This window comes from Fopius arisanus, unplaced genomic scaffold, assembly GCF_000806365.1.
Source record: "Fopius arisanus strain USDA-PBARC FA_bdor unplaced genomic scaffold, ASM80636v1 scaffold00012, whole genome shotgun sequence".
NCBI classification, from domain to species: domain Eukaryota; kingdom Metazoa; phylum Arthropoda; class Insecta; order Hymenoptera; family Braconidae; genus Fopius; species Fopius arisanus.
In genome coordinates this window covers 1684593-1700924 of record NW_011887751.1, presented here as the reverse complement: position 1 = coordinate 1700924, position 16332 = coordinate 1684593, and the positions used below count along the sequence as shown (strand labels likewise).

Genomic DNA, 16332 nt, shown 5'->3' with positions numbered 1-16332 from the left:
AACCCGAGTACGCTAAGTGCGAATCGAGTACGGAGGCTACGTGCCAACATACCAATTTGAATATTTTATCTAGCTCCTGGTACATGCTTAGCTAATTGGCTCACTGAAAAGATTTCTCTCCCTGGCGAAAATAATAAACCAATCTTCTAAACCTAAAAACACTATATTTGGGCTGAAAAATAATCAAATACATTTTCAAGACGCAGAGAACTTCATCTCTACGTTCGAGTTTGCCCCTGTGACAGCGGGACTGCTACTGAGGCGTAACAGGCTTGGCCGACACGCAAACACCCCAGTAGCGCTCGTGGCGCCCTCACTCCCGTGGGGTGCAACTACGTTGTCGTTGGGGTCGCTCAAACCCCGAGAACTGAGCCTCTACTTTCTCCTCTTTGCCTTATCTGGTGGTAGCCACCTGTGGCGCTCTCTATTGAGTCTGAGGGTAAATAACGTGGGTGCATTGTGAACTCACCCATGGGCGGCTATGCGCATGAAGCGTATCAATGGGCAATGAAGAGGGGGCTAAAAACTCGTGTTCTCCTCACAAAAACGAAAAAACGGATTCAGATGGGAGACTGTGCGCCATAGTCCATTCATAACTTCAAAGTTCTCTCTACTTCTAAACCTGTAATTATCGAAAAATCCAAACATTGGCTAAATCTTTGGGCTCTATATACCTGAAGAGTACCTACTCACCCTAAAAGAGTTAATTTGAAGCACTCATCCTACCCCACCAATCCTCAGATGTTGTAACGCATATAGTTCGTGGCATGAAAGTGTGTGAGATAAACGGGTATCGTTTGTAATGGCCGCAACCTGACCTTCGTCGTGTGGCACTCAAGTCTTGTTTTCTCGTGGAAGTTGTATGCTTCCAAAATAAATTCACCCAATAGCCCTTCATTAATTGTACGCACTTGACTTCTCTATTGTCATTATAGATCCCGAATCGATAGTGAGTATTGTGCGGCTGTTGCTAAGAGAGCTGAAAAAATTGAACTGAAGGGAACAAAAAAAATTTTTAAGTGCGTTTGGATTAATTTTTTTTAAGTGCAATGAGTGATCACGATAGGAGCGATGATGATCCGATAATGGACCTGTGGTATAGCAATTGGGAACAACAGTGCGTCCAAGCAATTGAATCAGAGCCCGATTATGAGAGCCAGTTGCACAATGAAAAGGAAATATACTCTCAACAGATATGGACGGGCTTCCAGACAACAGCCTCAGCCATTGCCCAGCTTTACAAAGGCAAGAGGAATCAGATAGAATCAAGCGTTTTTTGAATTTTTTTTACGTCGGGACTGACCACACCTTCAGTTTTGTTTGTAAAACCATTTACTCAGACTCTCTTTCCATTTGCCTTTTGTTTTTATTAATATCGACACTTTTTTTAGTCTCTCATCCATTTTGCTAATTAGTTTGTAGAACTTCTTTCATTGAATTTTAGAGAACATTAAAATTTTGTTAAAATTAAAATTTAAAGTTTTAGTAACCATCGTTGCTAATTTTGTGGTTGTTGGGTTGTTTAGATCGTACACAGGGAGCATCTCTTTGGTTACCCTTTCAAACCGCTGCTGGGACAGTCACATCTCTGTATAAAGGTGTGTATCAATAATTTACCTTATTAGGAAAACTCCATCGTTCCTAAATAGCAATAAAATTTTTATTGTTGATCAATACGACGTTTGTGAGACGTTTTCAATCAAACCACTCATTAGCGATTAATTATTTGTTAATGGATAATGCGGAGCTTGTTATTCATGAGTTATAATTCATATATGAATTAAATTTTCATCTCATATATTTAATGGTTCGTTTCGATATATTCAGTTCATACTGAGAAGGACCTATCTACCAACGTTTAGTTATAATACTTTTCGATGGTACTATTAACAGTATCGTCGGCATATCGTTCATTTACTCCACAATAACGAAAGAAATGTATTGTGAATTGTAAAAATATGATTTCTACGGAGAAAAAGTTTGAGTTTTTCAATGATCCATTGTCGTGAATTATACATTATTAAGGAGTTATGGATACTGGGAATTAAATAATTATTCAAGTTTCTTGCAATGTTACTGTTAACTGCACATTTTCTGAGGATTGCAGTATAACTTTTTAATTGTACTCCATGTTCCATGTTCGATTAGTTAATGAAGCATCCATAATAAATCAATTCTTATTTTTAATCCAATTTCAGTCATTCTTATCTATTCTGTGCTGTTATGGAACTCCTGCTAGAATAATAATTTTATAAGTTAATTTCTATAATGCACTTTGCTTGCTTGAGTTAATGATCAGTCAACCATTCGTTACAAGATGTTTCTGGGATCTGAATCTCGTTTATGCGTTTATCTTTCATTTACTCATAACTTTGGGGCCATGTCCTATTATATATAGTGCTATTTGAAAGTTTTCAAAGGAAATAAATTTGAGTATGATTTTTTGAAGAATCGATTTCTTTATTTTTTAGTAGTTCCACGTTAACTACGATGGACATAAAATGCTCTGTTGGGAATTTCTCTAAAAATTTTTTAATTAAAAATTAAGGGTAAATAAATCGACTAAGTGTCTCATCTATTTTTCATTCCCACGAGAGTAAAGATCATCCTACATGAAAAATTCATACATAAAAATAAAATTTAGGTGTCGGAAAATCGATTGATGTACCGGTTTGGACGCTAGTTCTCGGTTTTCCATTAGTTTCTTCATAGAATCAGGTAAACGCAAGCATTCGCATGAGGAGAACAATACAGAGAAACACGCACAATGTAAGTGACCTGGGAAAATTCACCCAAAAAATCATGAAATCTCGCGAATTAACGATTTCAGATGTCTGACAATTGAAATAGTTCATATTTTCATTAAAAACTATAACTCCTGTGAGTTTCCGTAAACTTGAGGGTGAAGCTCCTAATCTACCAAATTGGATATTAAAGAAAAATTTCAACAAATCATACAATAATACTGATGATTTGATGGAAGTTTCATTCTTTTGAAAGGTTTGTTATTCATATTATCAATAGTATTCTAGCCACTCCTGAATCTAACAAATTTCTTTTTGAAAAACTTAACCTAAAAAATGCATAACGGCTCATTAAAGTATGTTCCCCCTGATTTGCGATTTTCTGAACAATCTAATATTTCTTCAGGTGACTTCTTTTATAAAAAAAAATCATAACATCTCTAAGATTTTGGCCGGAATTGAAGGCAGCCAGTCACCTTCGTATATTTGGCAGAATAAACGTAGCATCAAATTTGGACTATCGTCTAATTTGAAGTTACTTCACGACTAATCCCGCTGATTTGAGAAAATTTCCTGCTAAAAATTTTTTTATAAAAACGCGTTGCGATTAAGATTTTTCCAAGTTGGCAGGGAAAATGCGTATAAATGAACGGCATCCAATTTCGTCTATAGGGAATTTCAAAGTTTATTTAAAACTTTTTTCAAAGAATTTCGTGTTCAATGCTATTTTAAAACAAGTAGGGAATGCCATAAGGAACTGCGTATAACTTTTGTTGCTACGAAATTAGTAACATGCTCCCGGAATGGATTTTCTGAAAATTGGAAAATAATAAGGGTAGTTCCATCATCTTTTGATTTGAACAAGAATGCTTTGAAAAAAAAATTGAACAGTCATTTCATTGATCTTGCTCATAATATTTTCCATTGATCACAAAGAAGATGAAAAAAAAATCACATGTACAATATGCTATAACTTAATAACAAATGATGCGATTCTCTTCATATTCTGATACGATTAAGAGCCTCTTAATATCAATTTTTTAAGCGATCATTGGTTTCTCTCTGATGATAACTACTTGAGTTATCGTTGAAAATCCATTTTCGAAAGAAATAGGAATATTTCCAAATCGTTCTGCCAATTTCAATTGGTGTCGATGGATAAAGCGCATGGAAATATAAATATATAAATATATTTATCTACATTCACAGAAAAATTCATGAAATGTTATTGATCCTTCGTGAAAAAATAAAAAAAAACGAAAAAAAAATCAGTGAAAAATTACGTCTTCTTCTGGATTGTCATGGACTTATATATTATTATATAATATTCTTATATATTATATTTAGATAATCGCACTTTTTAGGCTAGATTTAGTTACCCTAACACAAAAAATTGGGGACTGGAATATGGCCGAAAACAAACCTTCCATTCGGAAGCAAAAAAACATTGATGCCAACTTTTTCATCTTTTTCTATTTCCGTAATTGGGCTTTATCCGAACATCACAGAGAAAAGAACTTTGGTTACTATAACAATGGAAATTGTGGAGTGACTCATACAATTCATAGTGAGACGAACGATACATGGAATACTACACGGAGAGAAAAATACTGGAAAAAATACGTAAAAAGTTACGTAAAAATTCATGTGTGAAAGGTAAACGTGCGGCGAAATGTAAAATCGGAAAAAGTGCCGATCATTCAGAACATTTTACCACTCGGTCGGCAAAAAGTCACATTTGGAGGTAGAAAAATAACGATACTCAGTTCCGTAAATATTGCCCGGACTGGAAAGTACGATTCTAACCTCGCTTCGCTCGGTTAGATCGCCGTTTCCAGTCCCTATGAGAATAAAATATTGTGTGCCTCACGGAAATAAAGTATTTTCTGACTCATGTGATACTCACATTTCGTCAGAAAATACTTTACTCCCTAGAGGCACAATATACTAATTATCCTTCCGACAATAGTAATTTGCCGGTGGCGTGATCCGAACATAGGCAATGATTCGCGATCGGGTATGACCAACAGTCGTACCAACGCCGTCTAGGAATTTTTCAATTCGGTCACGTAAAAATTACGGTACGTCACGTAAAATTCAAGTGAAACTAGATAATTTTTACTTCACTCGGAATAATTTTAACCGGAACTGTGGTAAATTTTACAAGTTCGTAAGAAATTACGTGACAGTCACGTAAATTTTCCAGAGCAAATAATAAAATTCACTGTTCGTCTCTCATTTTTTCCCAAATTCTCCAATAAAAATTAAGGAAATGACACTCCAGCCCACGATTACGTGATTAGTCACGTAATTTTTCCTGTGTTTTTCTCTCCGTGTAGAATTATCATCGATTGATATTTACACATATCGTACAATTCAACAATTCAACGAAGTTTCCAATATTTAGAAATTACTACGGGATATTAAATTAATTGCAATGGGAAAATTTATTAAATCAACTTTTGTTATTTAATCATTTGAATCTCATTTAGAAATAAACTCCCGTGGGTGCTGCTTTTTTGCTCAAGGTGGTGAAAAAGTTATTCAAAATTTGTCGAAATTCCATTTCCCTAGTAGAAATCTAAATCACATCGGGCTCGTTCGGACTTTACGGGACGTCACTTAGGGTCGCGAAGACCCTGCGCGTAAGCGTGTAGGCAACGCGTGGATGAGCATCCGAGAGGGTGCGCCCGAGCGAGCTTACTCGAAGGCTTGCACGAGCGAGTCTGCAAAAAAGGTTAGGATTATTCTTTCGTGTTACTGTCTTCATTTAATATTTAATATATCCAATTCTATATCGAAAGCATAGGCGTAAGATGAATAGGAATAATTAGAATAAATACAGGAATGTTAGAGTCGATTAAATATCTGGAATTTCCAATAGATAAAAATATTTTTAAAAAAACAAACATATTATTAACTTCCTGTTCTATAGGAAGTTATTGTCATGACCCCGAAAATCAATATGGAAATTTTCAACATATCTTCACGTTTCAAGGCCTCCAGAGTAATCCTGGACCATTTTCGAGAGGATGTGTGCGTGCGTGTGCGTGTGCGTGTGGGTGTGTGTGTGTGTTACTGGCGATGTACGTGGCCGAAATTTATCGCCATTTAGTGCTGATTAGATTAGAGAAGGAATTGCTCCAGCCGAAATTTCATCACCGATTTCTTGTCCGAAATTTATCGTTAACGACTTCTGAAAAATGGATGATGCGATCGAAGTCAAACTGATACCATCGAAGCGTTTCCACGCCATTTGGTGCTGATTAGATTATAGATGGAATTGCTCCAGCCGTTTTCCAGTTTTTCCAGAAAAACTGCGAAAAAGGAAATTTCATCAACGATTTCTTGTCCGAAATTTATCGTCAACGATTTCTTGTCCGAAATTTATCGTCAACGATTTCTCAAATATGGATGATGCGATCGAAGTGAAACTGATACCATCGAAGCGTTTCCATGCCATTGGGTGCTGATTAGATTATAGGTGGAATTGCTCCAGCCGTTTTCCAGTTTTTCCAGAAACAAATTTGAGAGAAAAAATTTCTTCAGCGATTTCTCGTGCATGAAAGATGCGATCGAGATTTAATATAGTGTAATCGAAGCGTCATGACGACATTCAGCACTGATCAAATTATGGATAGAATCGCCCTAGTGTTGTTCTCCAGTTTTTCCAGAAAATCAGGGAAATATAATTTTGCTAACATTTTCTCGCGAACGGATGATGCGATCGAGATCCAATGGAACGCAATCGAAGTCTCCTAATGCGATTGAGCGCTAATTATGTTGTACACGGAATAGCTCCAGCCATTCTGCACTTTGTCCAGAAAAACTACGAAAAAGGAAATTTCATCAACGATTTCTTGTGGATGAATGATGCGATAGAGGTCTAATATAATGCAATCGAAGAATCTTGATGTCATTCACTACACGGAGAGAAATATTTAGTAAAAATTACGGAACTTTCAGTTCACTTACCGATTACGGAGTTGATTCGAAAAATTTAAATGACGGTATCGTTATTTTTGACCGATTATTCCGATAAAAATTACGGAACACCGCGGAAAATTTCCGTGACTTTAGATAAAAGTGACGTGACAGTTCCGTAAAATTTCCGACAACCACATTTCGCTCCACAATTACGGAAAATACACGTAATTTTTATTGAATATTTCTCTCAGTGTACTGAATAGATTATAAATTGAATCCCTCCAGTCGTTTTCCAGTTTAAAAGAAAAGAATGGGAAACGAAATTTCTCAAACATTTTTTTGTGAACAGATGATGCGATCGAGGTGTAACAAAAGGCAATCGAAGCGTTTCATTGCAATTCGGCGCTGATTATGTTCTACACTGACTAGCTAGAGTCGTTCTCCAGTTTGTCGAGAAATATTGTAGCAACAAATTAATCAGCGATTTCTCGTGAACGACTTATGCGATCAAGGTCTAATATGATACAATCGAAGCGTCTTCACATCATTCAGCACTGATTGAATCATAGATTGAATCGCTCCAGTCGTTCTCCAGGTTTTCCAAAAACAAAATGGGAAACAAAATTTCGCAAACATTTTTTTGTGAACGGATGATGCAATCGAGGTGTAACAAAAGACAATTGAAGCGTCTCGATGTGTTTCGGTGCTGATTCTGTTGTACACGAAATAGCTCCATTCATTCTCCAAAAAAGCATTATGGATTTTGGGGGGTATCAAAATTATTATAAGACAGGAGAATCATTATAGAACAGGAAGTTATTGGTTCGACCCGTTGAACGGGTCACACCCGCATGAATGCATTCGCCAGCAAGCCACCCATAACTACGCACCCCACTTCGGGAGTGAGCGAAGCGAGCGACCAACAACGCGACTACTACATCTTAAAATTATTTTGCGAGAAAAATTACTGAAAAAATGGATAGTCCAGACCGGGACTTGAACCCGGGACCTTCCGATTATGCATCGGGTGCTCTCCTAACTGAGCTATCCGGCTCCTAGCCATTTCTTCCGTTCACTTTTCTTGTCTATATGGAGCACCGCCGTTCTTCATACGGCATACATTTCGTACATAAAAAACAAACATATTATTTGTAATATTTTGTATTAGTATTAAACGAGACCCAGTGCGCACTCTGTACACCGAATTTGAATTTGGCGGTTCGAGTTGACCAATGAAACATTAGCTCTACTCATTTCGAGATATTTCGACTCGGACGAACTTCATTTTTGTGTCTCTCCTTTTATAATAAGGGTATTTTTCTTTTTCATCAATTATGAATGGAAACATTTTGGTCACGATCTGTCCCTGTACCAACTGATTCTCGTGAAGATTTAGCTATGTGGCAACGGTGGCCAAACCAACCGGAGGATCGTATGAGGGCCTTCCACAAAGCCGTTTCTACGTCATGAATTCCATCTGTCCCTTTAATTAAAAAAAAAACTGAAGAAATAAACATATATTAAGACGTGAGATTCTTGGAAATGTGAGAAATTATGATACGATCACTTACACAAGATAGAACGCCAGAGGGGTGGAGAGAAATACTCCAACACTTTTTTCTCATGAGTTTTGTTCATTCCCGTGAATTTCATGGCAAAATCCCTCTCATGAATTCGTTGGAACGGTAAATTCATTTGTTTGGGCGAAGGCTCCTTGGGATTCATAAAGAGTTGGAGCAGCTTCATCTAGAATGAATTTTATTTGAACAGTGGAAGCCTTCGGAGAACCTGTGGAAACCATTGAACTGATCATAAATTTTAACATACGAAATTTTCTTGACAGTCTGTGTCAGCTGCTAATTTCTTTTCCAGTTCCTGGAGATTTTCTGCCCGATTGAAGAGGGAAATTAACTCCATACCTTGATGAGAATGAGTCCCCAATGGGACATAATTGCAAAGCTTGGGCTTCCTAACCCTGTCGCTGTCCCAGCAGGATGAGATCCAATTTAGTATGAATGGATTACGTGAATCTTTCATGTTTGGCCATGTCCTTTTGGTGATCTAAAAAATTGTCGACAGGTAACAACAAAATCCCCAACAAAAAACAGAGACCAAAAAAATGTTTTATTAATTTAATTTTATGGAGATGATGTCGGAAGTTCTCGATAAAACAGACATATTTCTATAAACATTTCTATTTTCATTCTCTTCCGCATTCCATTGAAAGCAAGATGAGGAAAAATATTAATAGATTGAAATAATTATTTTTCGAGTATAGAAATTAGTTTTTTCTGTTAGTTAAATGGGAGACTAGAGAGGGGAAACAAATGTGTTACCATGGCGGCTAATGAATGTGCGATCCAAATCGACAGCTTCTGTCGCAATCACTAGTGTAGAGCCCAGGTCCTGTAAGTTCAAATCGCCAATAGTGAATGAAGGAGTGGTGCATAAAGATCGCTCAGAAAAGTGACTGCTATCATCGTGGAAATCTGTTGTTGACAAACTGCGAGAGGTTGATCCATCGTCGTTTGAAGTTGCGTCGTTTTTCGTTTGTTCGTATAGTCCTCACGATGCATTTTCAGCAATTTCATTGTCGTCTAACAATTTTAATCGACAATTTAATCTGTGTGGGAAATCAAATAATTGATAATTAATAATTAATTCAATATTTTTTTGCTACGTGAAGCCAATAATATTTCAAATTAATAATTATCTTTGATTTAAATGTGAATAATTAATTATCAACAATTTTGAGATTCTTGAAGAGTCTTTGCAAAACTTGAAGAATCGAATTGTTTTATTGCTTCATATCTGCATTAACGTGAAAAATCGAGAATGTTGCATACCTAATTTGTCTGTTATTCATCTCGCTCTCTTCACCTGGAGCTGTTTTTTTTTACTGGAAGATGAAAATTATCTTCAGCTGAAGATATATCTGTGGAATAAAATTTTATCGAGATACGCGGTAGCGTATCGGCCAAGTAGAAGTAGAAGTTTCGTCTCTATCCAACAAATAATGCCGAGAGCTACGGGGTATCTATACACGACACAACTACCCCTTCCACTACCTCCTAATCGTATTTAATCCATAAAATACAAACGCCACTAGTTACATGAAATCTGTGCACAGTTACATTATATAAATCGCCCTCAAACTTTTCATTGATATAAGTTTTCCCTCTTTTCGATTAATATTGTAGGCCAGTAAAATAAGACTCGCGTTTATACTTGATACCACCCAAAAAAGTCCTGGCAGGCTGAAATTGCATTAAAATGTAGAGAAAATTCCCCTGATCATCATATCAAAAATGTGCATCTACACGTTGAGCTGAAATATGCTCAATTTTTAAAAAACCAATGAAAAAAAGAGGGCGAACGCCAAAAAACTACACTGGATTGATTGGTCTAATCCTATCGGAAAAATAAACGTATCCAGAGGTTGGGCTGACCCAATTCTTCAAATTGCAAGTAGAAGCAATGTTCCCAAGCTCTTCGTTATTTTTTATTCAATTTTTTAAGACGATTTTTTGGAACAAAAAGGCCCAAATAATCAGCTGATCACGTATGCCCGCCCCCCTGGTGCGCGCGTCGCTGGACGCACTGAATTGGACGCCCTGAACAGGGCATTTCAAACTCCTGCACATTCCGCGTATAGCCATGAGCGACGCGCGCAACGGGGGGTCGGGCATACACACTCAGGTGATTGTTTGGGTCTTTTTGTGCTCAACGATGTTTAAAAATTAATTTAAAAATAATAGTAGGATTAGGAACATTACGTCGACTCGGAATTTGAAGAATTAGATCAGCCCAACCTCTGAATATTTTTTCCTTTTCGATAGGATTAGAACAATTAATCCAGTATAGTTTTTTGGCGTTCGCCCCAACTTTTTAATTAATTTTTAAATAATTAAGCACATTTCTGCTGAACGTGTGGGTGCACATTTTTAATATGATGATGAGGGGCATTTTCTCTACATTTTGGTATAATTTCAGCCTGCCAGGACTTTTTGGGGTGGTTAAGGTCCAATTTGACTGGCTTAACGGGGAGACTCAGAACGACAAATTTTTCGACTCGGGTATGAACCACATTCTTATTCCACCGTTTTCTGTTCTACGCATGCCGACGACGCAGGTTTAATGCTTGGCACAATGGGACAGTATAGTGAATTTTTTTTTGGATTTTTGATCAAAACACTTTTAATAACCAAGACAACGCGAATAATTCAACAATAAATTATGTATTTTTTCATTTCAACAATAAAAGAGGAGTTTAAAATCTCCTTGTTGAAATGAGTAATGTATCTTTCAAAATTTACAGAGGAATAACAAACTGTTGTAGCTGTCCTCATTTTATCTCCAATTGAATTCGTGGAAGCTTATTATTGATGCTATTCAACTTAATGACTATAATTTTATCCTCCGGCTGCAGTTCACATTTCCGTATGTTTAGCAAAATAGAATTTAGAGGAAATTGATAGATTGGATTTTTAGTGTGCCATATCTCTACTCTGATTCGCAATTCTTCTTTTTCCATGAATATGTTGTGGATCTCGAATACTGTTTCATGTTTCACTAACAGGACCAAGTTATCTGGGGCCTTTGAACGTAGAAGAAGTCCTTTGGACTTGAATTTTTGAATGTTATCATTACACTGACAATTTCTCGATCTGCAGAAACCACTGCCTTCTTACGCATTGCGTAGTGTCCTGGAGGACAAACAACCAAAAGTTATGAAAGCTTTGGTTTTTTTTGGTGAATGCTGATCAGCTCCAAATTAGATAAAATACGTGTAACGACGTGGAGAAGGAAATTCCGGGGAAGATGCATCACTTCTCTTTGCGCCCTCATCGAATAAATAAACGGTTGTATCACCAATATTTTCACCTTTTTCTGTCCATTGTTCGCAAGCCTAGACACCACCACAATTTCGTGCCTTTCAGGAACCTACTTGCAGGCGTGTCACATATGATGCAGTGGACATGTACAGTGAACGATTTTCCATCCATTTCCATTCCAGGATGCTGAAGATGATTCAGCTCTGCGATGTCATCACCTAAATATTGGTGTAATTCTATAGATTTTGAATTCCCGACATAAATTGCAACTGCGAAGGGTTCGGAAATACTTCGTTGATGGAAAATTCTGTCCAGAATTGGCCAGAATCCTCGGGAACTTGATTGGAAGAGACTGACTCCACCCATATTGAACTGGAATTCTATTACTCCTCCAATGTGTGCTTTTAGATCCAAAAGAGCACGAATATGTTCCTCCATTTCCAAATAAATGAATTCTCCCATGACTTTCTCATCACCATCAAGAATTTTTCCATTTTCATAATTCATTGATGCTGTTTTTACAAAGGTTGTTGCGGAAACAGGCAGATTTGCAAATGTATCTCTTTCAAAATTACCAATAATTCATTTAAAGCTTGATCGGAAAATTTTCGTCCAATCGACCACAAATGAAGTTTTTTAGTTTTTAAATCTTCGTCAAATTCCATCGTTGACAATCGTTAATTTATTCGCAATTACACTGGTAACTAATTTTTGCTTCCGAATGGAAGCTTTGTAATCGACCAAATTTAAGATTTCGATTTTTTGTCATATGTCAACTTAATATGACCCAAGAAGTTCGAAAATGCAGTTTTTAGACCGTGTCCGAATGTATGTATGTATGTGTGTGTGTATGAGCTGTTTTTATTTCCTTGATTTTCTTCGATTGCTTACCTGTATCTCTAGTCAATTGCATCTTTTTCTATTCAAATGTAGGTCTCATTGGGCCCTATCTATCGCCGTCAATAGGAGTTGATTTCATGCACCCGTTTCTATAATTCTTAAATTTTTCGAAAATTGTGTTTTTTCACGATAGCTCCAAAATAAATCATCTGAATTAATTAAATCACGTCCTAAAAAATGTGTCCTGATGTGCTCTTAACCGAGTTCGAAGATGAACGTGACAGCCATAATCATTTTTTTAATCTCCGTGAAATGGCATTAAAAAAAATATATAAAAAAAATATTTCGATGATTTCTGCACATAACAGTCAGTCATACAATAGTGGTTGAAAAAGTTGATTAAAGTTTATCATTTCAGAGCGATAAACAATTTCACACTTTTATCGATGACAGGCTGAGGTAAAAAATACAAAGGCAAGTGAATATTTCAAATGAGAGGTTGAAAAGAATAGTTCTAATTTAGTCAGCCTTATAAGAGAAAAATATGCTGATTACCTTCTTCTCTTTTTTTGGAATAGATTCCAGAGACATGAATTGGCTGCTCTAAGTCCATCATTTTGGATTAATTCAAAATTTATTACAGCCGAGTATATCGGTAACAAATTCATTTCGTGTATTGAAGAATACATGGATGTAAAAATAAGTCGGTTTATTAATTTAATACTTAGACGTAGCATTAATACAACAAACTGTCAAGATTGGCAGAAAAAGAAAACTAACATCATAAAAGAGAAATGCTAATTTCAGAGGAAAGGTTTGAAGGAAAGAAAAGAATGGATACCGATGGAATGCAAATGGTGAAATAGAGGTTTTAGCAATTCGTTCCATTACTCCCTCCTCTGAAACACAGATTGCCGTTTTAACAATCAAATAAACTTGTTATTATTATGAGCAACTGAAATATCAGTTTCAAGGAAAAATTGATATTTGAGTTATCTGGGGCCCATAACCCATATTCTCTTCGAAAACCCAGACAGAAAATACAAAAGAGAATAGGACTAGATTCGAATTAAATTGTCACAGTCGGCAGCTTTGATGAAGTTGAGGTTTTGTCGGGACGTGCGGCGGGTTGGGTTAGTTCTAGAAGATCTTGATCAGATGAATCTGAAAAAAGGAGATAAAACTGGACAGAATCATGTCTAATACAGGAAAAAGTAGTTTATGGAAATGTAAACAAAAATTCACTGAAAGAATCAATCAAAAATGGAGAAGTTACGTGGAATCACTTTCTCAAGAATCTTTCCCGAAAAAATTATTAAAAAATAATAACAATAAATGAATCGATTATGAAACATCGACAGACAGATCAGAGAATAATGATCTCTAATGGAATATGGGGGACAGAGAAATAACTTTGTAACACAGTGGATTTAATATGTTAATTTAATTTATTGAAAATGGCACGAGGAAGAAATGTCTGTTCTATACGACCTGCCAGAGCAGACTAAAGTGGTCAACAGGGCCAAAAAGAGAAAACGTCATAATGTGACAATGGATCCCCAGTTCCTTTGCCACATGACCTCATGGCTTATGTTTATGTCTAATCCCAACATCTCTCTCTATGTTGATACATTTTTGAAACCATAGACTCATATAAATCAATTCGTAGAAAACTGAGGCTATATTCTAACACGCCTCCTCAAAAATGAATCAATTAATCTCTAATAAATACTGTGTATTAACTGTGAAAAAAAAAACTTTTAAATTCTATTCCAATTTTACATTCTTAACACTATCAGACTCAAGACAGATCTTCCTCATACTACTATTTATACCTGGGACTAATACAAAATGGTCCAACATTTGTTGCATAGGATTGGGGAAACCCAGAAAAACCCAATCAGACCATATTAACAAACATATTACTATCGAAACAAACAAATTAATTATAATCGAGTCACATTATTTATTCCAAGCCAATTCCTGTTCTGAATTCCAGGAATTTAACTGCTGGTAATGGCTTCGTCATTGTGTCAGCCAGTTGGCAACCTGTGGAAATGAATTTTAATCTGATTACATTTCTTTCTACTTGCTCTCTCGAGAAGTGATACTTTATATCAATATGTTTTGATCGTTTGTGACTGCTCGGATTACTCGCAATGCTGACACAATCTGTGTTATCTTCGTAAATTGTAATTGGGTCTGAGATGTATGCATTGATGCTAACTGCTAATGATTTTAACCATAATGCCTCTTTCACAGCCTCATACAAAGCCATGTATTCGGCTTCTGTGGAGGAACTAGCTACTGACGATTGTTTCTTCGTGTTCCAACATATTGTGCATCGATCATATAACTTAAATATATAACCTGTTGTACTTTTTCGATCTGTACTTTCACCACCTCCCCAATCTGAATCAACATAGCCACTTAAAAGTTCATTAAAATCATTCATAACATATGTTAATTTCAGATCTATTGAACCCTTGAGATATCTTAAAATTCTTTTCAAACTTTGCCAAAGCTCTGTATTATTCTTAGCTGCATAACGACTCAGAATACTGACTGCTGCGCTTAGATCAGGCCTCGTGCAAATCATAATATACATCAAGCATCCAATCAAACTTCTACAAGGTGCCTCACATTTTTCATCTGAATTTAAAGCAAGAAAATTCAATTTACTCGGGAGAGGTGTATTGACGGAGTTACAATCACGCATATTGAATTTTTCTAAAACAATTTTGATATAGGCACTCTGATCCAAGGTTAAAATTCTATCTTTTCGTTCAACTTTGATTCCCAAAAATAATTTAATACTATTTAGATCTGTCATTTGAAATTTGCTCATTAAATAATTCTTAAATTTTCTCATGGTTATGACATTAGCCGTTGCAATCACAAGATCATCCACATATAATACCACATAAATATTTTCCGATACATTTCCTCGATTTAGAAAATAAATACAACGATCGACTGCTGAGTTTTAGAAGCCTTTTTCAATAAGAGCTTTTTCAAACATTTCAAACCAACATCTTGCAGCCTGTTTCAATCCATATAGTGCTTTATTCAACTTGCATACTTGATTTTCATTACTCTTTACACCCACTGGTACTTTCATGTAAATTTCCTCTTTTAATGTACCATTCAAAAATGCAGTTTTAACGTCCATATGATGAATTAGTAAATTATGCTGGTTTGCAAATGCTACAATGAATCTAAAACTCGAAATTCTCGCGACTGGTGCAAATACCTCATCATAATCTACTAAATACTGTTGACTGAAACCGCGAGCGACTAAACGAGCTTTGTATTTTACCGGATTCCCAAGTCCATCATTTTTAATTATAAATATCCATTTGCAATCAACAATATTTTTACCACTAGGTCTCTTTACTAATGTCCATGTTTTATTTATAATAAGAGAATTTATTTCATCCTCAATGGCCTTCTCCCATTTCAGCCTATCGTCCCTTGTTTTTATTTCCTCGAACGTTGTGGGTATTTTATAAACAATAGACTGAGCACACAAGAGGTAATCATCTGGCAATTCAGTTTCGTCATACGAAATACGCGGTCGTTTTTTTTTAATTCTTTCGCTTCTCCTAATTTGGATTTTCTTGTCGGTTTGATGGAGACTATCTGCTTCATCTGCAGATTTACTGGGATTTTCAATCACGTTCTGATCAATCAGCTCCAGTGGATCTGAACTACTTACATCATCAGATTTACATTTCTGAGCTTTATTATTATCAGATTCACTCATACCATGTTCATCTGATTTCTCACTTTCAGATCGTTGTCTTTGAGTTGCATCTGGCATATGGCTGCCAGGTATATTCAAATGAACATCATTTTCAAATTTCTCACTATCACTTTCATTTGTATGAGTTGCCTCCGGTCGGTTAGTACCAGGTATACTTTTATCAACGCCTCCTGATTTCTCATCATCAGGTTCACATCGCCTTTCAACTGAATCTGACATC

At 36.1% G+C, this 16332-nt stretch overlaps 2 protein-coding genes across 3 annotated transcripts in view; one reads left to right on the top strand and one right to left on the bottom strand.

Annotated features, from left to right (window-relative positions):
- Window positions 1-538, bottom strand: part of LOC105263069 (uncharacterized) — a 5089-nt gene extending 4551 nt beyond the window's left edge. Inside the window, exon 1 of the mRNA XM_011299047.1 lies at window positions 470-538. Within this exon, the coding sequence (XP_011297349.1) occupies window positions 470-473 (4 nt within the window). The 5' untranslated portion in view covers window positions 474-538. The remainder of the gene's footprint in view (window positions 1-469) is intronic.
- The window catches only part of LOC105263061 (UPF0472 protein C16orf72 homolog), an 81112-nt gene continuing 65298 nt past the window's right edge, over window positions 519-16332 (top strand). Inside the window, exons 1-3 of one of the 2 annotated variants that reach the window (XM_011299039.1) lie at window positions 519-949; window positions 1046-1245; window positions 1527-1598. In XM_011299039.1, coding sequence (XP_011297341.1) covers window positions 1050-1245; window positions 1527-1598 — 268 coding nt within the window. In that variant the 5' untranslated portion in view covers window positions 519-949; window positions 1046-1049. Of the gene's footprint in view, window positions 1246-1526; window positions 1599-16332 lie in introns of both variants that reach the window. The other variant, XM_011299038.1, reaches the window with a different exon arrangement.